This window comes from Trichosurus vulpecula, chromosome 2 (assembly GCF_011100635.1).
Source record: "Trichosurus vulpecula isolate mTriVul1 chromosome 2, mTriVul1.pri, whole genome shotgun sequence".
NCBI classification, from domain to species: domain Eukaryota; kingdom Metazoa; phylum Chordata; class Mammalia; order Diprotodontia; family Phalangeridae; genus Trichosurus; species Trichosurus vulpecula.
In genome coordinates, this window is record NC_050574.1 from 301,408,718 (window position 1) to 301,434,550 (window position 25,833).

The 25,833-nt window shown below is 38.7% G+C and overlaps 1 protein-coding gene across 1 annotated transcript in view; it reads left to right on the forward strand.

Annotated features, from left to right (window-relative positions):
- The window catches only part of CFAP221 (cilia and flagella associated protein 221), a 111,554-nt gene extending 94,685 nt beyond the window's left edge, over positions 1–16,869 (forward strand). The window contains 4 exon segments of the mRNA XM_036744611.1: positions 689–780; positions 6,486–6,578; positions 13,589–13,681; positions 16,773–16,869. Of these exon segments, the coding sequence (XP_036600506.1) occupies positions 689–780; positions 6,486–6,578; positions 13,589–13,681; positions 16,773–16,869 (375 nt within the window).
- The last annotated feature ends 8,964 nt before the right edge of the window (positions 16,870–25,833 follow it).

The following is a 25,833-nucleotide window of genomic DNA, read 5'->3' on the forward strand; positions in this document are numbered from 1 at the left end:
CCTCTCTTCGTCCCCTGCCTGAGGAACTCTAGGTAGTCTGCCCAGATGGCAGCCAGCAAGGCAGGCAAATTCCATGGCGACTACTCTATGGGAGGCACAAGTCAAATTTACATTCATCATTCCGGAACCCTTTTGGACCACCAAAGAACTCTGGAAACAGTTAACTTCTCTTCATAAGGCAATAGCCACTAGGTTGGAAAGATCTGGGACCCAGAAATGAGCTAGTTTATTTTCTCAGCAATTTGAGTTCATTTTAAAAGTCAGTTTATCTTATTTTAACAATAATATATTGACAGTAATCAAGTCTAGTTATTAATGCCTATTCTCTCCTTTAACCTGAGGAGATGTTGGCTATATGAGTAATAAAACATGAAAAATCCTTCTCTATGGATATTTTAGATTATAAATTTATCAAGGGTAGGATAGTTCCATTTTTGTTTTTATATCGCAGATACCTAGGACATACCTGGCATAAGTAGGCACTTAAAAATATTGAGTGATTGATTGTTAAATGATTCATTGATTGTACTATCTTTTTGGCTTAAAAGGCTAAATGAAACTTATTTTATTTAGTACCCATGAGAGCTCACTTAAAGATAAAAGAGATTTCCATTGAATTAAGTGGGAAACTTCTGTTTTGCCATGTCTCATGAAATATTTCACATTCATGTGCTGGCTATCATTACAGGACATTATTCCTGGAGTAATGAACTGGAAAAAGTTCAACCCACTGGTTCTTTCAGCTTTGCCTGACACTTCCACTATAACATCCACTTGTTGGTAAGTAAAAGTTAATCTATTCATGATACAGCTGTGCTTTGTATTACGTAATAATGTATTCAAATTTGTGTTTAAATCATACTTTTAATACAGTTTAATCTTACTTTAATGTTATCTAAAGGAATCTTACTATGTGACTTTTTATTAAGAAATAGAATTATACTTTAATTTATCTTTTATGGACATCCACATTTTCATAAAGAGCTTGTTTTAAAGTGAGACCCACTGGTATTTTTCATTTGTTTCCCAAGTAAAAGTTAAATTGATAATTGGAAACTGTATAGTGAATGTACACAACCAAGTCACAAAATTTTAGCTAAAATACACACAATAGCTTCTTAAAATTAATTTATCTTAGATAATCTAGACCAAGGGTGCTTAACTTGTGGTTCATTAGCCACCAAGGGTCCATGGATAGATTTTACAGGGGCTTTGAACTTTGAAAAAAATCTTTATTTTCACTAACCGTTAATTGAAATTTGATAACTCCTTCAGTTATTCAAAAGTATTGTTCTAAGAAGCAACCCAGAGGTTCCACCAGACTGCCAGAGGTCCATAACACAAAAAAGGATAACAATCTACACAGATCACATCCACTAGAAATTTGCCAATTGTCCTCTTTCTCTGTGAATATTCTGTCACATTTTCCCATCATTAGAACCACAGAATTATAACCAGCTTGGATTATTTTGAGTTCCAGTAGCCATAACACACATCTGTAAAAATGAAAGAGATTTTCACAGGTCCAGCCTAGAATGGATAAATTGGAAAATGCTCTACTTAAAAAAGAAAGTTTTTAAGGCAACTACATAAATTACTAAATGACTTATCTATTCAATATCCCTTCAGAGTCCCAAAGAACTATCAAAACAACCTAATTCCTTTTCTTTAGGCCAAATCTGCTAGGATGCCAAATTAAGTTTTTCACCCTGTCACAGTTATACATACATACATACATACAGATATATATATATATATGTATATATGTAGCAAAATAAGTATTTTATTAACAGATATGATTGAAATCATCTACATTGTCATCTTCCTTAGCTACCACTGGTTATATCTTTGCCCCCAGATGATGTGGCTGATACCAAATCTTAAAAGTTCTAGCTTTTACAGCATGGTGTTATAGAAAGACCACTGTATTGCTCACATAAACTACTGGGGAAAGATCTCTCTATTCAACAAGAACTGCTGGGAATATCAGAAAGCCATTTGGCAGAAAATACACTTAGAACATAATCTAACACTATATGCCACAATAAGCTTCAATAGATATGCCACCTGAAAATTAAAAAAGATCTTATCATAAAAAATTAGAGAGCAGAAGAAGGTGCCTTTCAAAACTCTAACTAGGGAGCAAATGCCAAACATGGAAATGATCATAAATGGTAAAATAGATAGTTTTGATTATGTAAAATTAAAAGGCTTTTGTAGGAACAAAAAGAATGTAGCCAAGAAGAGAAATGTTAAGTAGGAAAAAATCACATCACACAACTGTGTTAAAAGTCAGTATCTAAAATATAGAGACAATTAGCAAAGTAAAAAAGTCACTTTTAATAGATAAATGATCAAAGGGTGTGAACAAAAGTTTTTCAAAAGAAAAACATGTAATCTATAAGCAACCATTTAAAAGAATGTTCCAGATTACTATTACTAAGAGAAATAAATACAAATTAAAACTTGAAGTTTCTCCTCATACCTATTAAATTAGCAAAAATTATAAAAAGTGTAGCAGTCAATGTCTTCCATGCTTACCTTACTCAGAAAATGTATCATTTAATTAAATTAAGTTATGGAGCATTTTAAACTCTTTTGGAGTGGAGTGGAGGAACCCAGTGAGCTCTTAGGAGACTTTTATTCTAGTCCTGTCTCTTCCTGGATTTATGACCTTGAGCAAATCATATGAATCCCCTGGGCCTCAGTTTTCTTGTCTATAAAATGAAAGGTTGGTTTATATTATCTCTAAAGCCTCTTGAAGCTCTCAAATTTTATGACTTTTTTTTTTTCAAATCTCAGTAGGAGTAAAAGCTTACCAAATCAGTTATACAGTCTGGCTATTTCCCGGTGTCTCTAATTCTAAAGGCTTGTAAAGTTGCCTCCTTCAAGCTAAGCTGGATGTGATGGTAGTGTGCTTGTCTAGAAATTACCTACATTAAATCCAAACCCATGAGTAATTTTTCAGATTTGTAGCTCCTTAATGATGTAGGATTTTCCCATGTCCTTTACCACAGCTAGTTATATCTATTCATTGTTAGTCCATTAATTTTATTTGATGACAAGTGCCAAGGCAAATAATTTCTGCAGTCATAGCACAGTTCACTTGCAACTACAGAGGGCAGAAAAATGTCCAATTTTAAAGAAATTTACTACTTTTTATTTTAATATTTGTGTGTAATCTTATGTCATGAAATCAATAGCCATTCTTAAATTGCCAATTAACATTGGCTTCACCTTTTTTTTGATCTGTTGACACTCCATCAGAGACTATAGAAGGTCACAGAATATAAATTTTGTCCTCTTAAAGCTTACTTGATGTTCCTCTTTAGCCTGGAGAAGAGCACAGGAGCATGTATTTGTATTTTGAAGGTAATTTTTAAATCATCTCAAGATCAGATGGACTAGTTTCTAATCCAACTCCCTATTTTTAAAAATTTAATGGTTTTTCAATTAACAAAAAATTATCTTCTCTTTTTCTTTTGTTGGAAAAAAAGAAAAAGAAAACCCTTATAACAAATATGAGTGGTCAAGCAAATAAATTCCCACATTGGCCACATCCAAGAAATATGTGTCTCATTCAGGACCCTGAACCCATCACCTTTCCTCAGTCATGGGTAGCATTCTACTTTATCATTCTTCTGGAATCCTGATTGGTTATTGTTTTACCTGAGTTCTTAAGTCTTTGAAAGTTTCTTTGTTTCTGCAATGCTATTGTTGTTGAATGGACAGTCAGGGCTGGAGTCAGGAAGCCTCCTCTTGAGTTTAAATCTGATCTCAGGCACTTACTAGCCACGTGACCCTGGGCAAATCACTTAACCTGTTTGCCTCAGTTTCCTCCTCTGTCAAGTTAGCTGGAGAAGGAAATGATAACCCACTTCAGTAGCTTTGCCAAGAAAACCCCAAATGGGATCACAAAGAGTTGGACATGACTGAAATGACTCAACAACAACAAAAAATATTGTTGGGTAAAGGGTTCTGCTGGTGGCACTCACTTTATTGTTCATCAGTTGTTAAACACGCCCAGGTTTATTTGAAATCATCTTTTTCAACATTTCTAATGTCACAGTTGTGTTCCATTATATTCATCTAGCATGATTTGTTCAGCCATTCTCCAACCGATGAGCCTTCACCCTTAGTTTCCCACTTCTATACCACTACAGAAAGAGCAGCTTTTCCTGTTTCTTTGATCTCTTTGGGGGGACAGACCTAGCAGTGGCATTTCTAGGTCAAAGGATGTACAGATAGAAGTTTTTAATAACTTTTGGGGCCTAATTCCAGATTTGTTTCTGGAATGGCTGGACCAGTTCACAGCTCCACTAAGAGCATTAATGTGTCTGTTTTCCCATATTCCAGCAACATTTGTCATTTTCCTTTTTGGTCAACTTTGCCAATCAGATGGATGTGGGATTCAGAGTTATTTTAATTTACATTTCTCTAATTATTAGCAATTTGCAACATTTTTTCATATGGCTATGATAGCTTGAATTTCTTCCTTTGAAAACTGCTTGTTCATACCCTTTGACCATTTATCAATTGTAGAATCATTCTTTTTTTGTAACTTTTAATTAGTTCCTTATATATCCGGTAAATGAGCTCTTTATCAAAGAAATTTGCTAAAAAAAAAAAGTGTGTCCCAATTACCTGAGACACAGGCAATTTTAGCTGCATTGGTTTTAACTTTGGAAAAATTTTTAAAATTTTACGTAATCAAAACTATCCACTTTACCCTCTGCAAACTTCTCTGTCCGTTTCTTGGCAATGAATGTTTTTCACATCCATAGATCTGAAAGGTAATTGCTTTCTTGCTCTCCTAACTTATTTATGATGTTATCCTTTATGTCTAAGTCATGTATCTGTTTGGAACCCCATAATTTTTCATATGAGAAAACTAAGGCACTAAGGGTAACATGCTTAAAGCCACACAGGTAATAAGTGACCATGCCAGGAGTTTGGATCCAGGTCCTCTGACTCCAAAGTCATCACTTTTTTTCACTCTACCACTTGGCTTCTCCATGAGAAAATTCAGTGGGCATATGCCAACCATCTGCCAGGATTAGAAACACTTTCAAATAAAAGAGGAATGAGATTTCTTCTGTTAGTCCCAGAAGGCAGAGTCAGGAGCAATGAGTTGAAGGTGTAAAGAGGCAAAGTTTGGCTTATAACTTTCTAATAGTCAAGGCAGTCCAAAAGTGGATGAGGACATTTTGAGAGATGATATGCTCCCCTTCACTGGAGGCTGGATGACCACTTGTTGAGTACATTTTTGTGGAGATTCTTTTCTTTGTATATTTTAGATATGAGAGTCACTGAGGGTCCGTTCCAACTCTAAAATTCTGTGATTCTCTGAGTTTGCCTGAAGTAAAAACATAGAGAGTTAAAGGCGGGAGTGATCTTAGAAAGCACAGATAGAGAGCTGGAAGGTACATTAGCAGTCAGGTTGTCCAGCCCTCCCGTTTTTTTTTCCTACTCAATTAAACTGAAGCTTAGAAAAAGGAAAGGACTCACCCAAGGTTGCACTACTAGCCTGGAGCAGATCCAAGGCTAGACCATAGGGATACTGATTTATAGATCTGTTTCCCTTTCCTTGATACCATACTCCCTCAGGAATTATACTCCTCTTTTATCTTGTGAAGTAATCATGGGCTTCCAATGTTATTTCCATTTCTAGTTTTCTCTGTGTAATGACACTTATTATAGAATCTAGACTTCTGACAAAGGTGTGTGTGTGGTTTGTTTTTTGTTTTTGTTAGCAAAACCAAAAAAAAAAGGAAAAGAAAAATGACCTCAAAGATATGCACATGAGTTTGTCTGTATGTGTGTGTTTTAGATGGCAGGACTCCCTGTGGCCATGTGTGGCTGTGACAGAACCAGACTGCGCACACAGTCTGCCTCTTCATGGCAGCTGTGTGATGCAATTGATAGAGTAGATAGTAGATAAATGACTAGGAGTAAGAATTCAGAACAGTGTACCAGACTTGGAAAATAAATTCTGCTGGAGTGTACTAGAATCCCAGACCAGCTCCTCTACTGTCTAGCTATGTGACCTCTTGGAGCTTTCCTCATCTAGCTCCTCATCTGTTAAATGGAAGCAATAATACTTGTAGTATGATATCTCATAGGGTTATCATGAGGAAAGCATTGCATAACAAGGATCAGCAATGGCCCGTCCAAACCCCAGGCAAGCAATGATTTGTTCAGCCATTTGGAGCTCAAAAATTCCATGGTCCTGTGTTTCTAAGCTGTTGAAAGATTGCAAGGCTAGCAGTCTCTCAAACCCACTGTTTCCTCAGAAATTCTTCTGGGAAGCCTCTGGTGATTTGGCCATTTTGGAGGGGGGAATTGTATTGCTAGAAACCTGTCTCTGTGGTGGAAAAATACTATGTGTTTCAGAAAGTTATGTGATGGGCCAGAAACTGTTTGTCAGATAATTTTCCTTTTCTTTTTTGGATCCTAACCCTGTAACTTCTCATTATTTTCCCCAGCCAGGACGCCTACAATGAGGATATGCTTCCAAGTGAGGTGCCCAAAATCCTCGGTGAATTACGAGAAGAAGACAGGATGGAAATAATTGAGCAGTAGGTTTTGTTATAGTTTCTGATGTGTTTATTTTTGCTAAAAATATTTGTAGTATCATGTAAAGTATTATGGGGTATACAAAAGAAGAGTAATTCTGGAGTCCTGTCCTCTATGAAGTGACTTTCTAAATGAAGATATGAGACTAGCATACAGGAATATTAGCAAACAATACAAGGCAGGTATAATTGCGCTAGGAGGCAGCTAGGTGGCTCAGGTGGATAGAGAGCCAGGCCTGGAGTCAGGAAGACCTAAATTAAATGCAGCCTCAGATACTCTCTAGCTGTGTGACCCTGGGCAAGTCATTTAACCTCTGTTTGCCTTAATCCACTGGAGAAGGAAATGGCAAGCCTTTCTAGTATCTCTGCCCAGAAAGACTCCATGGGCACTGTGGTCCACGGGGTCACAAAGAGTCAAACATGATTAAACCACTGAACAATAACAAAAACAATTGTGCTAAAATATGTGGTTCAAATTCAGTATCCTTTGAGGTCCCACCCACAGCACACATTCTGTGCCTAGGAATAACATAAACCTCCAGGGCAAGTTAGTGAGTATAAGGCCAATTAGGCAAGGCTTCACTATGGAGAAGACAAGATTTAAGCAGAGCCTTTAAACAAATGGTATAAATTTAATAAATTTTAGGAAATTTTGCTATTCATGGACAACATCCAAAAAAAATGTACCCTTGAATCTCTGCCCCTTTTCTCTGAAACCCTATTAAGATTTAGAAGCTAAGGACCCCTCGATGGACAGTACTTACATACAAAATAGAGTCTATACTCTCATCCAAGAGGTTGGTTTTCCCTTTTCAGAACCTCCAACACTTTTTATCAATGAGAAAGTCATTAGAGAATTGCACTGAATCTATTGGTACTTCACCTCATTTTAGGGAGAAGAATGAAATTGTTCCATTCGTGTGCCTTTTAAATTGGATGATTTCTTCATTTTAGATCTGTGGTAGAATTTTCCACCAAGTACTGATAATAAAAAAAGTAATTTAGGAGATTTGCGCATTTGGCTAGCCAAAGAAGTACAAATTACTGAGTGTATGTGTGTCTATATGGACAACTTTATATTTGTTTCAATCCAAAAAAGAGAAAACTATAATCTGTAACATTTGAAGAACTGGGAAAGATTGAAGAAAAAGCATACAAGCATGGGTTGCCTTCATGCAACCTTTTAGGGAGCATTAAGTGAACATAGTCAGTTCCTATTGCAATTGGGGTTAGGTAACTTGCCCAGGGTCACACAGCTAGTAAGTATCTGAGGTCTGGATCTGAACTCAGGTCCTCCTGACTCCAGAACCTGTGCTCTATCCACTGTGCCACCCAGCTGCCCTATATTTTTAAGGAAGTTTCAAATCAGTTTCAATGAAAAAAATAATACAAATTTACTAATAAGACTAATACTTATATTGAGTATTAGATCTAAACATGAGACATTTGGAAGGAAAACTTTGACTTCGGTCTATATTTTAGGAACAGATGATTTCTTGGTGCAACTTAAAATAGGGTTAGTCTTAAGTGCTGTGATTTCAGGGATATTTGAAAAATCTGAGGATTCCCCCATCCCTCAAAAATATGTTCTCCGGTTGCTTGCTGATGCCTGAAATGCCATCATTAGAGATTTATTTTTTGGCTTAAAGCTTTATTCCCTGTTAAATCTACATGGGGCAACTAGGTGGTGCAGTGGAGAGAGTGCCAGATGTGGAATCAGGAAGACTCATCTTCATAAGTTCAAATCTAGCCTCAGAAACTTCCTAGCTATATCACCCTGGGCAAGTCACTTAACCTTATTTGTCTCAATTTCCTCATCTGTAAAATGAGCTGGAGAAGGAAATGTTAAGAAAACCCCAAATGAGAAGGAGTCTGACAGAACTGAACAACAATAACCACAAATCTATGTGGCCCTGGTGGGGAAAATGCTTTAATCCTATCAGTCATTTATACCTCAGTGTGAATGAGTTTTTTGAATGAGGGAGTTAGATTATCCCTCCAAGACTTTTCTAGTTCTAAAACTATGACTGGTTAGAAGGGGTATGTGAGGAGCAATTTGGCCCAGTGAATAAAAAGCTGGCCTCAGTATCAGGAACTGCTGGGTTCTCAGCCTATTGTTGACTTCTTGGCGGGGTTACCCTGGTGAAGTCACTTAAATTTCTCAGTAATCCAGGCAACTCTCTTGAGACTCCTCTGCAGGCCAGCCTAAAAACATTAGATCCTTTAAGTTTTGATAGAAACAAGGTGGAGAGAGCATGAAAGCTTTGGGCACTTGAGAAAGGGTAGGAGAAGAAAAAGGGAAGGATGAAGATGCTAAAACCGAACAGCTTATTTCCTAATTTTGTTGAGGCCTGATCAGCAAAACACTTTCTTTATTATTCCTGTACATTTCCATTTAATTTGACTAAATTGCATATGTGAAGAATTGGGCCTCCCATCACTATTTAGGAAACATTCTTAGTCCCACACCTGTCTCTTATCTTATATTTACTTCTGGCACTAAAAACAGACTGGCCTTACAAGTCATTGCATTACCTAGAAATTATTAACTGAAAATGTTCTGTACTATAACTATCTTTCAACTGAAGGACAACTCTATATTCATTGGAAAAATGATTCCACACTAGGTCATTCCAGGATATGGTCTCTTTGTTAATAATGTTCGTATCACAAATAGGTTCCATATTGCAACTGAATTGTGTCACTTTTTAAAAATGTTATAAATCCCATATATGTCAAGGTGCACTTTCCCACTGCCTGTCTCTTTGAGGTCCTTGTTGTTTAGCACTAATCAACTTAGTTAACTAGCCACCTTTTCCTAGGTAATATTATTCCATACTTTCACAGCACTATACTACACAATCAAGATAACAGGAAAGAGATTCTAGCTTGCAGTATTCCTGGTGAAAAAAAAGACAAGGGAATGAAGCTCTGCTTAAAAAGATAGTTTCAAATTGTACCTACTGTGTACCCAGTAACAATAGTCCAGTAAAATATTACTCAAAGTAATGCTTTCTGAGTATTCGAAAATATTTCTGGATTCTCTTTTCTTCCATAGTTCTGCATTTTCTTCTCTAGACACCTTTTCTTGCCAGGTTCAAAGGATCTTTTTTCTTTCTTAAAAATTTATTTATTTATTCAAAGGATCTTTAAATACATATTAGATACTGATATAATCAACAGTAAAATGCTAAGCATCCAGTAGTTTTATATCACTCTAAATTTTTACCAGCAGAAGAAAGATGTAGAACTCTAGAAGAAAAAGAAAACCAATAAAGATTTTTGAATACTTACTGTGTTCCAGGCAATGTAGTACCTAGCACTATTTGGTTCCAGCTATTGAATAGAGATGGCAGTTAGACAGGGGCAGCATGGTACAACGGAGAGAGCCCTGGCTCTGGAGTCAGTAAACCTGACTTCAAATGCCATCTGTGATGTTCCTACCTGTATGGCTTTGGACAAACTGTTTGCCCTATGTCAATTTCTTATATATTTATTTATTTGTTTGTTTGTTTGTTTGTTTATAATTATTTAATATTTTTAGTTTTCAACATTGGTTTCCACAAGATTTAAAGTTACAAATTTTCTCCCCATTCCTATTCTCCCATCACCCCAAGATGGCATATATTCTGATCACCCCTGTCCCCAGTCTTCCCTCCCTTCTGTCACCCCATTCTTCCCCCCCCCCACCTTATCCCCTTTCCCCTTACTTTCTTGTAGGGCAAGATAGATTTCTATACGCCATTGCCTGTATATCTTATTTCCCAGATGCATGTAAACACAAGTCTTTTTTGAACATTTGTTTTTAGAACTTTGAGTTCCAAATTCTCTCCTTTCCTCCCCACCCACCCTCCTTGAGAAGGCAAGCAGTTCAACTTAGGCTACACATGTATCATTATGCAAAACTCTTCCATAATAGTCATGGTGTGAAAGACTAATTATATTTCCCTCCATCCTATCCTGTTCCCATTTATTCAATTTTCTCCTTTGACCTGTTCCTTATCAAAAGTGTTTGCTTTTGATTACCTCCTCCCCTTATCTGCCCTCCCTTCTATCACCTGCCCCCCATCCCCTTCCTCCTTACTTTCTTGTAGGGTAAGATACCCAATTGAGTGTGTATGTTATTCCCGCCTTAAGTCACATCCGATGAGAGCAAGATTCACTCATTCCCTTTCACCTGCCCCCTCTTCCCTTCCAATAGAACTGCCTTTTCTTGCTGCTTTTATGTGAGATAATTTACCCCACTCTATTCTGTCAATTTCTTAATCTATAAAATTAGAGGGTTGAACTCAAGCTCTCCAAAGTAACTTTCCATTTTACGATCTAAGGACCCAGAATGATAAATGGAGCAGCCCTCTGCCTCTTCAGCAACCAAAGGGCACAAATTTTGAACCCCCCTACTTATATAGGAGTTAGTATTGAGATGGCCCACCTTCAGTTGGCTGCTGGTCAGGGAGAGCTCATAAGCAAGTTCAGACGCAGGTGGTGTTGACCAGATTTCTACACTAGCATCACTATGGTAACCATGCATTGATAGACACATTCCAGCCTGACTAGTGGCTTCTTTGTAGAAGTTCTTATTTCCCACCTTGCTCTCTAGAAGCCTGCCACTCAAAGCCCTTCAGACTGAACCAGGAGTGATTTTTTTGTTATAGCACACTGCTTTCCAGTTTACTGGGTGGTTTGATGGTGGTGGTGTTTTGTACATTTGTTTTTTTAAAGGAAAAGAAAATAGGTTTATAGTTTAAGTTGGGACTTAGGCACTCTGAAAGGCTCATGGGGATGCTAACACCAGTGGCATTCCTCCTTCTGTGGCTAAGCCCAGCTCAGTGCTTCTAAGCAAAAAAAAAAGTGTCTCATCTTTGAAAGGGTAAATTCTTCTTTCTTCATCTTCATCTGTGCACTAAATAAGAGAGGAAACATCCTGGATTTTGTTGGTCCACAAATTTTAGCATAGGTCAGTAGTTTAAGAATTAAACTGAGGTAAAGAACAAAGATGCCCCAGCTGCTACCCAGTCAGCCTAAAAAAAGGGACAATGGAAGCAGGAACCATTATTCAGATACTAAATGGAAGCAGCTTTTTGGAGGAGGATGGGAAGGACGCTATTGGGGCCTGGAGGTGGTTTTTGGTTTTGGGGTTTTTTTAATGTTCCTCACCAGCCCTGTGGTCTGTCACTTTTGCCTGCTTGCCTTCACATCACTCTTAGTTCATACAGATTTCCATAGGCCCTGATCCTTCACAAACAGTCCTATAGAGTTTATCTGCCTTGATCTTCCTTCCTGTCCAGCATTCCCCTCCTTGTCCAGCATTCCCCTCCTCTCTGATGACCTATTCCTTTTCAAAGTCAAGGGCCATCCCCTAGAACTTGAGAAATGCTGGGCAAACCCTCTCTCTGCCAGGATGCAGGTCTCTTCCCCCAAGTTACATGTGCATAGAATTGTCTGTTGTTTGGGGGTATTGTTTGTGTTTTCTGTAATTGTTACAGATTGTGCTGTATCATCCATGGCTAGTCAGGGGAGGGTTCCATGGAACAATAGAAATGGTTTGTGAAACAACTCCCTCAGCAGCGTAAGTGTACAGTGCTCACCTCTATTTTGTATAACAGTTTAGTGAGATGCCATTGTCTGCAGCACCAGATCTTGGGGTGTTGACTGCCAGCAACACTTTGTAGTTACCACAGGAAGCTCTTGGAAAAATCTGGGCCCACACACCACACAATAAACCCTTCCAACTCTCTTGGTTTACAGATTCCTACACAGGGCTCTCATGTATATATAGCTCACAGGGTTATGGGTCAGAAAGCATAGAGGCCCTCATGTGTGCTGCCATCAGCACCCAATGAAAATACATTTTTCAACAGCACAGGAAATGACACTAATAAGGATATGCAGCTGTTGCTAACTATGAGAGCAGCATTTCCAGATGTTTAATGTTGCATCCTCCACAAATAGTAAATTCACTTTAAAAACTAAATTACATTATTTATAGTTTTGTGATATTCCCAAGGTTCATATAAAATTAAATTTTAAGAAAAAAAGGGAAGGGAATAAGTATTTATATAACACCTACTGTACTAAGCACTTCACAAATATCTCATTTGAATAAATAATGTCACATTAGAATAAATCATGTTCTTGATTCTGGGACACTTCTTTGCACCAAGACCTATTCCTAGAGAAAAGCTTTTAAAACTGCACATGTTACAGCATAGCAGACAATAGATGTAGCATACATCTCACCGTACCTTTCAGTTATAGTATCATTCTATTAGCATTCTAACCCCAGGACTAAGACAGTGAGACACTGTCATGCAGCTGCTGTAGACATTTTATAGCTGGCTTATTTAAAACCTAATAGTTTACCTTATAGTTACCTGCAACTTCAAGTTCCATAGGCAAAAATCAGTTCTGACTCCCATCAAAATGTTGCTGTCCTTCAGAGGCCCAGCTCAAATCCCCCTTCCTCTATTATACCTTTTACTGATCATGATGTGCCTTGTACTCTCTCCTCTACATACATTTAACTCTTAGAACCTATAACACTCATTGAAGACCTGTCAATCACTGCCTTATATTGTGAGTTTGATTTTTATGTCTATATTTCATCATCTTCCCCAACTCTATCTAATTAGAACTCCCGGACAGCAGGAGCTATATTTTGTTACACCAGCTTGTAGGAGGCAGTCCAATACTTGGATTTTGTTAATTAGGCATCAGAAGTTGGAAGCTTGTTTGAAGTTGGAATAAATGTTGAAAATATCTCTGGGCATAATACCATTTCATTTGACAACGTCTTTAAAATGTCACTCATTCTTTGGTTTTAATTGGCTACTTTGGTGAATTTCTTGGTGGATATGGTGATTCATTAATTAGGTCCCCACTACAGGCCTAAAACCTTCTCTGTTGTCTCATAGAATAACTATGCAGTGCCTGCATGACCAAATCTATTCATTTCATTTTCTTTTGGATGGAAGGAGAAAACAAAGTATGAGCTAAATATTATTTCTTTTTAGGGAGCCTGATGATCAGCCCTCCAATATATTGACACCAGAAATGCTCAGAGCTGAATTTATGATGTTAGAAAGTAAAGATGAAAAAGATGACAAGTAAGTGTTTGTGTATGTATTGTGTGTATGTGTATGTGTATGCATCTCTGTGTGTGTGTTTATAGAATATAAAGGAACAGTACTGAACAAACCTACATGGTAGGACAGTTCAGAACTATTAGGTATGGATTTAGATATAGCATGAAATGGGTCCAGAATTGACTAGGATAAAAAGGGCAAGCTAGACTGCATTTGGCACATTGTAGAGTGCTTTCAGTACCTTGTCATACAGGAAAAACCCATCTTTTTTTAAGCATGAATGTTATCCCACTGACAATGCATCACTCCCAGTAGTGCTGAGGCCTAAGAACCAGAAGTGTCAAACATGTGACTAGAGTATAGATGAGTCAGATTAAAATATAATTGGGAAATGTCTGACAAATAAAAATACAATGAAACGCAGATAATGTTAATGGTGGTTTTCTAAGTCAATCTGTGGCCTATAGGGATCCTTATGTGCTGTATCCCTTATGTAGTAGCCCTGGTTTCTAGCTGACTTTTTATACCACTGAGCTAGATCATTGGAGGGAATGCCTGTATCAATAACATCACAATCCATTAAGTATCTATACCAAGTTATAATCTCCAAAGTTGAGATGCAGCTATGACTCCTTCTCCAAAACATATGTGTGCCTAGAAATGTTGTGGGCAAACCAGGTGTTTTTTACAAATTGAATCATGCTTTTCCATTTCCTTTTAATTTTTAATCTGCTTCATGATTTGAAAATACTTTGATCATTATTATCATCAAGATATGCTTTTATAAAATGAAGAATCCTTTTATAATCCAAAGAGTCACTCATAATATATCGAGCTTATAAGTCTGGATTTTTATTTATTCTGTTTTCTCTTAAAGCACCCAACTATAAAACCAGATAAAGACTCCCTGCTAAGGGTTTTAGAGCCCACTAGTCCCATAGCAGTTACAAACTCTTCATGTCAAAGAGGTGCTTATATATCTCATATTATCTTCCAACTTTTAACAGCAAGAAAAGGGAGCTTTGGATTTATGGACTTCTGTGCCTCGCATCTGCTAAAGTGCACAGGTCCATGTATACAAAACGTATTACTAGAGTACTGAGACCCCTCATTGATTTAGCATTTTAAGATTTACAAATCACTTTCTCACAACAATCCTGTGACTTGGGTAGTGTGAGTGTTATTGTTCCCAATTTACAAATGAGGAAACTGGGGCCTAGAGACCTAAGTGATTTGCCCAAGTTCACAGTAAGTGTCAGAACCAGGATCTGGACCGAGGTCTCTTCCAAGCTTAGAATCCTCACCTGAACATGATATTATCTCACCTAGCAAGTAACAAGACTACGTCATTTATATATAGCTGTAGAAGTCAGCTTTATTCTTTTTAATAGCAAGAAGAATTTCTTAAGGACAAGAGAATGAAAAATAGTTACTTCCCTATTCATACTCTTGTTTATATTTTAGTACCACACCATGTAACTCTTGACTATGATTTTCAAACCTCATCAGACCTATTGGGAAGATAAATTATTTTTTATCCTCATCATTTCCAAAATGCCCCAAAACAACTTCTTCCAGAATAAACCAAGTTTGGCCTAAAAGAGGCAGAGCTTTCGAGAGGCCTGTTCCACCCCATACGATTTGGAGTCTCCTCAGAAATTACACCTCTTCCTAATAGTCCCATCTCATTTCATGTCTTTAAACCTGTTCCTACAACAGCTATTTATCTTTGTTGTATATGCCAACTGTGTAAAGCATGTCATCTATTAAAATTGAATACTATAAGGCCCCATCCAGCTTTAAATCTTGTTCCTGGGGCCCAGAGCTCTATTTTAGGCATGAAGATTTCACGTGCTAGCCTAGAACCAGGGCCAGAGCAACCTTGGCCTCAATGTACCTATTGCTGGTCTCCAAGAATTTGTTTTCATTCTTAGCTTCCTGCTTAATTACACCCAAGACAATAATGAGCAACCAGATATAGTAGATTATAACTAGTCTATAACTATTCAAACATCTGTGGTTTTTCTGTAGGCCTGTGACAGTAGATTTCTGATCACCCTCTCTCATTTAGAACATGAAGATTTTGTGTATCATTGGTTTGCTTTGTTTTCTAACTATTATTCTTCATGTAACATCAAGACCATCTAGGCACATATCTCCTCCAAAACTGTGGACAGCTGGATAGATAATGCAGCTGTGTTCTAGGTTTTAACAGGAGTTCAGAATAGTCAGACAAGACCAACAATTTACTTTTTTCTCAGAGTTTTTTTTCTTAACATTATTAAATTTTGTTCCTGAAATTGTTTACCTCGAGAACAGATGGGTCAATTCTGGACCAATTTGCATGTAGTTTTCAATCCCAATGCCACATAACTGCTAATGACCCCTTGCTGTTTGGATTACTTGAACTGAATCCAGTCCCAGCGATCTGAATGTAAAGCATGACTATGCATGAGTCATGTAATCTCTCTGAGCCCCAGTTTATTCGTCTATGAAATGGGAATAATAATATTTTTGTTGCCTGCCTCCTAGGGAGGTTGGGAGGAAAGCACTGTGTAAATTCTGCTGTAGAAGTATATGCTGTCACCATTGTTGTTTGCTGATCTGCACTGCTGGGGCCAGCTTCCTCACTGAGAGTTACCTTATTCCAGTGAAATTGCAGGTGTGGCTCCAAAATAGATGAGACGTAGGACTAAAATTGCATGAATGATGGCATCGGCAGCACTGTTGGTCTTCTTTTCATGATGGGAGTAGGGGGTGGGGAAGATTGAGGGCAGGACATATGTCAATGGACCTGTGATCCCAGCCATGTAGACACTCAGCCATGCATTCTCCTCTTAGGTGACTCTTGTCCATGACCTCCCATTAATCCTCCCTTGAGGATCTGTCCAGAACCTAAAGGTCTTCCTTTAGGTCTTTTGTAATAGCATGGTCAGGCTGTCTACCTCTTGTCCCTGGATCTCACCATGCTATTGACACATCTCCTCTTCTCATCAGATATCTCCTTCATAATAATGTCTTTTATGTCATTTCTCCATGCAAAGTAATTCTTTGTTATTGTCTTTCTCTGTGTGTATGTGCTTTTTCTGTTGTTTGTTTTTTGCATGTTAAGAGACCATCCATATCCTGAAAAACTTGGAATAAAGGTATCTCAGAACCTCCAAAATATGCAGTCAAAATCAAACAATAGAAACCTACTTCTGGAATAAAAGTTTCCAATAGGTCAGTTGCTATCCTTCATTTTCAGTGATACAAATTAGCTTTTTGTGACAATTCACTTTGGGATCTTTTTACCAAGCAGAACAAGGTTATGATTCTGATAATTTGGTAGCATAATACATTATTTTAATTGATAGTATAATACATTATTGAATATACTTTTCTGTACAGAGTATGGTTCTTGGGTAGTGTGTCTTCTTTAAAATAAAATAAAAGAATGATGCTAAATTTTGGGATATCTTATCTAGAGCAGACAAAAAGACTGTTTTTGAATTCAGCTGATTTAGAAAATTTTCTGGTCTGTATTTTCTTCTGTTTGCCATCCTGACAGTTATTCTCCTAGAATAACTAGGCTCCAGGGCCTCCAGTGTGGGTATCTTGGGCAATCCCTTTCAACTTTTAAATCACCAAGTATCTTTAAATATTGATTTTCTTTACTATCATTGTCCATAATTACTTTCTCTCCTCTGCAGAGGAACTTAGGTCTCCAAGTAAACTCATTATTGTGCTTGACACAAGGACCAAAGGTGTTTAGAAGGTAAAAGCTTCCTCTAATCAATCTACTATGTGCAAGGCGCTATTTTCGGTGCTTCAGGGGGATCCATAGATGCATATACACAGCTCACACTTCCAAGAATCTCAAAGTATACTTGGGAAAAGAACCTATTTTCAGATGGAAAAAGAATACAAAGCATTGTGTGATGACATGGTACAAGAAATGGCAAAGCCAATACATAATAGTGTTCTGAGGAATGAAGAGAGACAACCAGTCTCTTGGCCATGGGCCAAGTTGGGAGTATGGTGGTAGTAAGTCTTTATACCCATAAAAGAGGGATTGCACTGTTATTTGTGAATTATAGGAAAAAGGATATATGGACAGTTCCCAGTGCCTCCTAAGAGATGGACATACTGCACTTGCCTCTTCCTGAGGAGAGGAGAAGAGGGGAAAACTGATGAGATCAAAGAGGGAGGCAGTCAACAGGAACACAACTGCTTGGTTGTGTTGGAGGATGCTTCGAGAAATAAAGGGAATTCCCTTCAATAAAGGAAATCCCGTCACACTCTACTGATTGGAAAGGCTAATGGAGATGCTCAGGGACTCAGACAAGCCAAATGTTTATCAGTTTAAAAACAGCAACAACCCAGTGATCTGGATTAGTAGTGTTAGGGAGTCACAGACCTGGGGAAGAGAAACAAGAAGTCCCATTACATGTCACTGTCATCTAAGTGCTTGATGGGGAAGGAGGTTCAGACCTGTTATTATACATCTTTATGTTCTTTGAATTTGCTTCAAAGACCTGTGATTTCATGGAATGGGCTTTCCTCCAGTAATGCAGAAAGTTCTCTGCAACTAGATGGTCTTCCAAAGCTATTGCAACTGAAAGTTCACTATTCTGTAACCAAGCTGGTGATGAGCCTCACCAAACTTGGCCAGACTGGTCTTTGGACATATAGACAGGCAGTATTACCCCGTAGGATCCATACACAAAGCCTGTCCACCTTGGTCATATCTGCCAGCACTTTCACTACTTTGACTTAGCATTAGAGAACCTATAATCACTGTACCATGCCACAATGAAACATCAGAGTGGGATTTTACAAAAGAGAGTAGGACTTTGATAGAAGTATGTATACATATATAATTTAAGTAAACTAGGGCCTATAGTTGTGAATGGCAGTGCCAGATCCTGGAAATGAATTCCATTTTTATCCAGCCAGATTTTCACCACCTGTTCAAAATACTTGTTTGTGCTGTACTGAGAAAAAAGTCTCCCTAGGGATTGTTTCCACAGTGGCATGACTTCTTAAAAGCCAGCCTCTCCTGTCGTCCCCTCCCCTGCCTCTCCCCCCCACCCCTTAGCTCTGTGTGGCCTGATGGACAAAAGATATGTATTAAACTGTATAAACTGTTTCTGAAGTATGTCTCAGTAGGCTTCCTCAAGGAAAGGCTGACCAAGGATGAAAGATGTCCCAGGTTGGGCATGGGTGTCCAAGTCCACATATCACTTTAGAGTTGTTGTCTGTTGACTTTGCATGTATTTGTTCCTATAAACACTGAGCTTTTTCATTTGAAACAAAAGCCATCATCTTCCAGTCAGAATCACAAAAAACAGGTGACAATAGCTACCATATAACCCAAAGGCCAAGTGGGGTGTATGGTGATAGTAAGTCTTTAACCTTACCCAAAAAAGAGGAGCTGCACTGTTATTTGTGAATTATAGGGAAAAAGGTATATGGACAGTTCCCAGAGCCTCCTAAGAGATGGACATACCCCTCTTACCCACCAAGCTAATCAAGGTTTGAGATACTTTGCAGGTCAGCATACTCTCAAAAGTATAGCTCACAAGCATCACTGATATTTTTTCTTAAATCCACCAGAACTCAAATGAAACCAAAAGACAGTCCATCAAACAGCACTGCAAAACAAACAAGAATGATTGCCCCAAACAAATAGAGGTACATTCTCCTACAGGTTACTACACTGGTGAGAGGAGGCACAGTCAAAGAATATATGAGACCAGGCAACTCGAATGAGGGGGCCATCTTATACCCCAGACACTGGAGGGCCACTGAGGTACTTTGTTGGACATCTCCACTGAGCTGCTCCCTCCTGCCACGTTGTCCTCTTAACCTGTGATGCGGTTTCATCTGTAAGCGGAAGCTGTGGTTTTTGGATTCTCCACTCTGAAAAGCCATAGCCTGAGGGCTACTTTGGCCTTTTTGAAATTCAGACCCTAGCCTAGTGACTAGAAAAGCCTTTTGGCATTTGAGTCTTGTCTTTTCAACTCCACTAGTCTAAATCCTTAACGCATTTGACTTCCGAGTAGGGAAGTCCAGAGTGAGGAAACTCCTGGCACCTTCTATTTGACTCAGAGTGAAAAAATTCCTCTCAACTTCTATCCTGCCAATCAAGGTCTAAGTTAAAATGGGGCTGGTGGCTTTTGTCTCTCTTTTCCCCAGCAACCAAATTATTGTTATCCCTGTACTCATAAGCTTTGTCTGAGACACCATTCAGTTTTTACACAAGAGCAGTAATTTATCCCTTTCGTGGTACAAATTAGGACCTAGCTACTTTCTCATTGGGGCAGCTAGATAGCACAGTGGATAGAGCACTGGGCCTAGAGTCATGAAGTTCTAAGTTCAATTCCATCCTCAAACAGTTACTAGCTGTGTGATGGTGGGCAAGTTAGTTTGCCCTGTTTGCCTCCGTTTTTTGTCTGTAAAATGAGCTGGAGAAGGAAATGGCAAACCACTCCAGTATGTTTGCCAAGAAGACCCCAAATGTGGTTGGTTATGAAGAGTCAGACACGACTGAACAACCACAATTTTCTCATTAATTTTAATAATGACTTTAAAGTCAGACTAAGGGACATATTATTATTATGCTATTGTGGTGGTTATTCTTGTTATGTTAGATTAGAATTAAAAGGGAATATTTTGAAATGGTCCTATCAATGGCTCTTCTGACTTAAGAACAAAATCATTAGACTTGGACATCTTTTTCTTCCAGAAACACATACCATTTCCCATTAAAAGAAATTTTCTTTGTCCAAATATACCGACAATCAAAGTCTTGAATGTAAGTGTTTTTGAAACCACATTTTAGTAGACATCATTTAACAATTTTGGCACTTATTTTCTTGGGGTGAGGGAAAAGAGGGATTAATCATTGTATATATCTTTGGGGCATTTCTGAAACTTCAAGGGGAATCTGAAGCACCCTCAAAAGTTCCCTGTCTCCCTACAACTTATTCCCTACATATGAGAAGGAAATAGTAATATCCACTTTTCATTTGTGCATGAAGTATAGCAATTTGGTTTCTAGGGGAAACAGAAGCCTCTAAGTAGTTTATTTGAAGAGACTGATGTGGATGCACAGGAAACTCACCAACCAACCTATACTTTAAAAAGAAATATCAAAGATGGAAGCAAGGTCAGGTAACAGGTTAAATATAAGAGCATGGCACAGCCATATAAAAATAGTGTAAGGAGTGATAAAACTCAGAATGACTGAAGCTGGTAAAAGGAACTCAGGATTAATGAAAAGCATTTTTTAAAGCAGTTTTGGGAGAAAAAGGATCAAAAAAAGGATAGCATTTTTGCTTGGGGTGGATCAGACAACCACAACCAACAACAGAGAGAAGAAAGAGTTACTCGATTCTTAGTGATGTTTCTGTTTTCTCTGCCAAGGAGAATTGCTTTTGCACAGTAAGGTATATAATAGAAATGACTAATGGGAATTGATCTCCAAGATAAGAGTAAGAGAGGACCAAGTTGACCTTGATGAATTCAAGTCACCCTATCCAGGTGAACTACATTCTTAGCTATCAGAAGAACCAGCAGGTGTGATTGCTCAGCTCCTGTTAGTGATATTGGAAAGATGGAAAACAGGAGAGGTGCTACAAGATTGGAGAAGGGAAAATTTTGTCCTGAATTTTGAAAAATGGAAGAGAAAGTCTACAAACTATAGGCTGCTGCACTTGACTTCAATTCTTGGGGGAATTTGCAAATGGATCACATAAGAGAAGGTTAGCAAATATCTAGAAGGGGAAGCAGTGATTACAAAGAATCAATATGGCTTCAAGAAGAGGTCAAGGTCATGCCAGACTAAGCTCATTTCCCTTTTTTTGGATAAGATTGCTAAACTAGTAAATAGAAGCAATGCTGTGGGTATCATTCACCTATATTAGTAAAGCTTTTGCTAAAACTATCTCATACTAGTCTTATGGAGAAGATGGAAAGATATGGATTAGACAATAATACAATCAAATGGATTCAGAAGTGGTTGGATGGCTGTACTCAAAGAGCTTCTGTTAATGGTTTATTGTCATTGTGGGAGGAAGTCTTTAGTGGAGTATCCCTCTGACCCCCTCCCTCCCCCACCCAGCCCAAATCTGTGCATGGTGCTGAGTTACTTAACATTTGTTATCAATGACTTAGATAAAGCTGTAGATGCCTAGTCATCTTGTGTCACAGATGACACAAGGCTGGGAGGAATGGCTAACACACAAAGATCCTGACAGGCTGGAGCATCAGGCTGAATCTTAACATGAAGAAATTCATTTGAGATAAATGTAAAGTATTGAGTACAAAAAAAAAATCAGTTTAACTAGTACAAGATGGCAAGGAGGGGGATGGTAAAATAGCAGTTCTGGGGCGGGGAGCTCTTGGGGTTTTAAAAGGATTCCAAGTATAATATAAGTCAGCAGTGGGATGTGACAGCCAAAAATGTGGATGCCATCTTGGGCTGCATTAAGAGAACATAGCTTCCAGGAATAAGGAAGAGATAGCCCCGCTGTGGAATATTGCGCTCAGCTCTGGGTCCTGTGGTTAAAGAGGTGGATGGGACAATGATAACCAACAACAGAGAGAAGACAGAGCCACTCAATTCTTGGTGATGCTTCTATTTCTCTGCCAGAGGAAATTACCTTTGCACTGGAGATGACATAACAGAAAGGACATTGATAAGCTAGATGAGAGGAGGGTAACTAAAGTGGTAAAGGGCCTTCAGTCTTAAGCTCATCAAGCAGAGAACAGAGGGCCATTTGTGGGGTTTGTCTCAGTGGGGGGTTCCTTTGTGTATGGGTTGGACTAGATAGCCCCTGAGTCCCTTCCAACTTTTAAATTCTGTGATCACCACTCTAGGTATCATTGAATCTTTAATAAACTTTGACCAGATGCCATATTCAAAGATGGAAGTATGATAAATTTGCCTGAAAACACACAGGTAATTGCCAAGTTGAGAAAAAAAAGAGAATAGTAATCATCTGGGATCTATCCAAAGGCTATTATTTCCATCTTCTTATCTTCCCACCAAAAGAAATGCTCTAAATTAGGGGTCTTTAAAGTGCAATAGGGCCCATGGACTAACCACAAGGGGTTGTGTGATCAACCATGTGGAGGGTGGGAAGATGCATCACAGCTTCCATTCAATAGCCAATCATTGAGCTTGTCTTCAAGGGAACCACACTTACCCTTGACCTTCAACACCGCCCTTCCCCCTACTGTACAAGCTCCCAACCTCCCCACTTCAGAACTGAGCTGAGAGCTCCCAGAACCCACAGCTACAGCTATGTTGGTGACATTGGGAAAGTTGTGCCACTGTACCCCGTCACAAAGGTCACCTCGAGTCTCTGGCAGTTGCCTGTCAAAGGCAGTTACTGGTGAGTAAAGTGTACCACCTGCCCCACTCCTCACTTTGGATGAACCAGTAATATACACGATGAACAGGTGTGAACAGATTGTGACCTGCACCACAGACAGCATTGCTCTTCCTCTTAAACCTGCCCTTCTTCAGACTTCCCTATTACATCCTTCTGGTCAGCCAGTTCTCACACCTTCCTCACCCTCTTCAATGCCCCACTTCCACCACCACCACCAAATAAATCAGTTGCTAAATTTTGCTGAATCTCTAAAATCTGCCCCCCTCGCTATACTCATAAAGCCAGCAGCCAAATTCAAGTCCTTATCGCTTCTCACCTGGATTATCACAATAGCCTTTTTTTTTTTGTTTCATAATTTTTCTTTTTTGTTTTCTTTTTGTAAAACATTACCAAGTTGCTTTCAGATTTAAAAATTAAAAGAGTTGCAGGTAGCTGGTCAGACTTGGCTTTCTTGGGCCCCTGGGAAGGGGTGCTGTCCACAGGCGTCCTCTCCTCTCTCAAGTTGGCCAGAATGGGCTCCAAGCCTGCACCCACAAGCCTCTGTCACCTCAGGCTTTTAATGGGCCTCCCTGCCTCCTGTCTGTCATCCTCCACACAGCTGTCAAAATTATTTTCTTTTTTCTTTTTTTGTGTGTGGTTTCACCAATTTGAATTTTTTAATAATGCATTTATGTAGCATTTTAAAGTTTACAAAACACTTTCCAGATAATCATGAAGAAGGCAGTACAGGTACTGTTTCTTTTAGTATTATTTTCCCCCAAATTACATGTTAAAACAATTTTTAACACCTTTTGTTAATGTTTTGAATTCTAAGTTCTATCCCTCCCTCCCTTCCTGAGATGGGAAGTAATTTTCTTGAAACAAAGGTCTGACTATGTCAAGCAAATTCTAGGGACTTCCTATTGATTTTCAAATTCAAATATATTTTAATGTATTTTTAATTTTTAAAATTTACATAATTAACAGTCATATATAATTTATAAGCATAGACACACTGAGGATGTACTCCAGATTTTTTTTGCTGATAAAGATGAAAGCAAAAAAGTTTGGAAACCACTGATATGATAATAGAATTCTGAAAAATCAACAAAGTGAATGACTTTTTGTCTTCTAAGCCAATCCAGCTGTCTCTAAGCCCTTACAACCACCACTAATCAGTATTCCTTTGCTGCCCTTTCTCCCAGGCCAGACACATGTATTGAGATACAAACCATCAGTGAGAATGGAAAGCAGAATGGACTCACTGTAACTGTTCCCTTTTTTCTGAGCTATTGGCCCACCAAACCAGTGCAACGAGCCTTTCCCAGAATGCTCTTAAGTGAGTAGCTGCTTGGATAAACATTATCGCAAGAAAAATTGAGAAATGGACATATGACAACATAGACCTTAGTTTATACGTAGTTACTCAAATTACCCCAGTGACACTCCACTCCATGTTCCTAAATATTTCTGGGTTTATTCACCTAAATGCAATCATCTCTGATGGTGACCCCTAGCCATATTAGTAGAAGTGACACCAGTAGTTCCCTCCATCCCAAAGGTAGAATCATCTGGTTGGTGAATATAGTATATTATTACAGTCACTGGCCACTTGGAACTACCCGTCAGTCTCATGATAATCTTGAAGGCTTTATTTCAGGTGGTCCTCATTCTCAGCTCTGGCATCCCAGACCAGTCTGCCCCTGGCTTTCCCCAGATAAACTCAGCTAGGCCACAGTGTCTGAAGTTGGATTACAGGGCAAGGTGTTCCTTCTCCTCCTTCTGTTTGGATTTGGTTTCCCCACCTCCCAATCCTTAGGAATGACAAGGATTCTGTATTCCTAGATGAAATGTAGGAAGACAGCCAGGCTTGTGTGTCTCTCCTTGGTGACTGATTCTCCTCCTAGAAATCTTCTTCTGGCTTAGGCTGAGCTTTGGAAGAATTCCTGAGGCAGGGCAAGGTCTGTTAAATTTTTTTGTACCATGGACTGCTTTGGCAGTCTGGAGAAAGCTTATGGATCTGTTCTAAGAATAAGGTTTTTAAATGCATAAGGTAAAATGTGTAGTATTACAAAGGAGATCAATTATGTTGAAGCACAGTCAACAAAATATATTTTTTAAAAACTAAATTCACAGACCCTAGGCTAAGAAGCTCTGGGCTAAGGGAAGGCTCATAGCTTGACTTTCTTCCTAAGTGCCTTCAGTTCTGTGGTCCTCTGTGATCTGCCACATGCCACCTGCATTCTGTGTCTAGTCATTCTCTTCACTGTCCCTTCCTCTCTGCTGGTGCCATCCCATTAACAGGACATATAAACACCACCATTGAACCTTCTCCAGCTGCAATCCAGCTCACACTGAGCTCTCCCTTTGCTGGCAGCAAACAGATGCTAGAAGTTTCTTCTGTTGAAATGGGTGATGAAGGAAGGTGGGTATGACTGAAGGTGGGGCCTGTGGAGGAGGAGTGATACACATTCAGTGGGACAGATAAAATTTGGAGAGTCATAGCTTCTCCAAGAGCATCAAACCTGAGTCTTGGGAATACTGGCACCATCACCAAACACTCTTCCTCCTTTTCCACTGTACCCACTGACTATCTACTGCCTAAATTTCCAGAGAAAGACAAGGGCTCAGGAGACTCAGAGCAGACTCAGAGATGCCTAAGTGTCTTCTCTTGTGACTTAACCTTAAACAAAATAAGGTGAATTGGCCTTTTCCAAATGCCAAAGGTGCCCGTGGGTTATTATTGGCTGGGAAATCTATTTAGTGCTTTAGAATTTTCAAAGTGCTTTCACAAGCTACCTACACTCATTT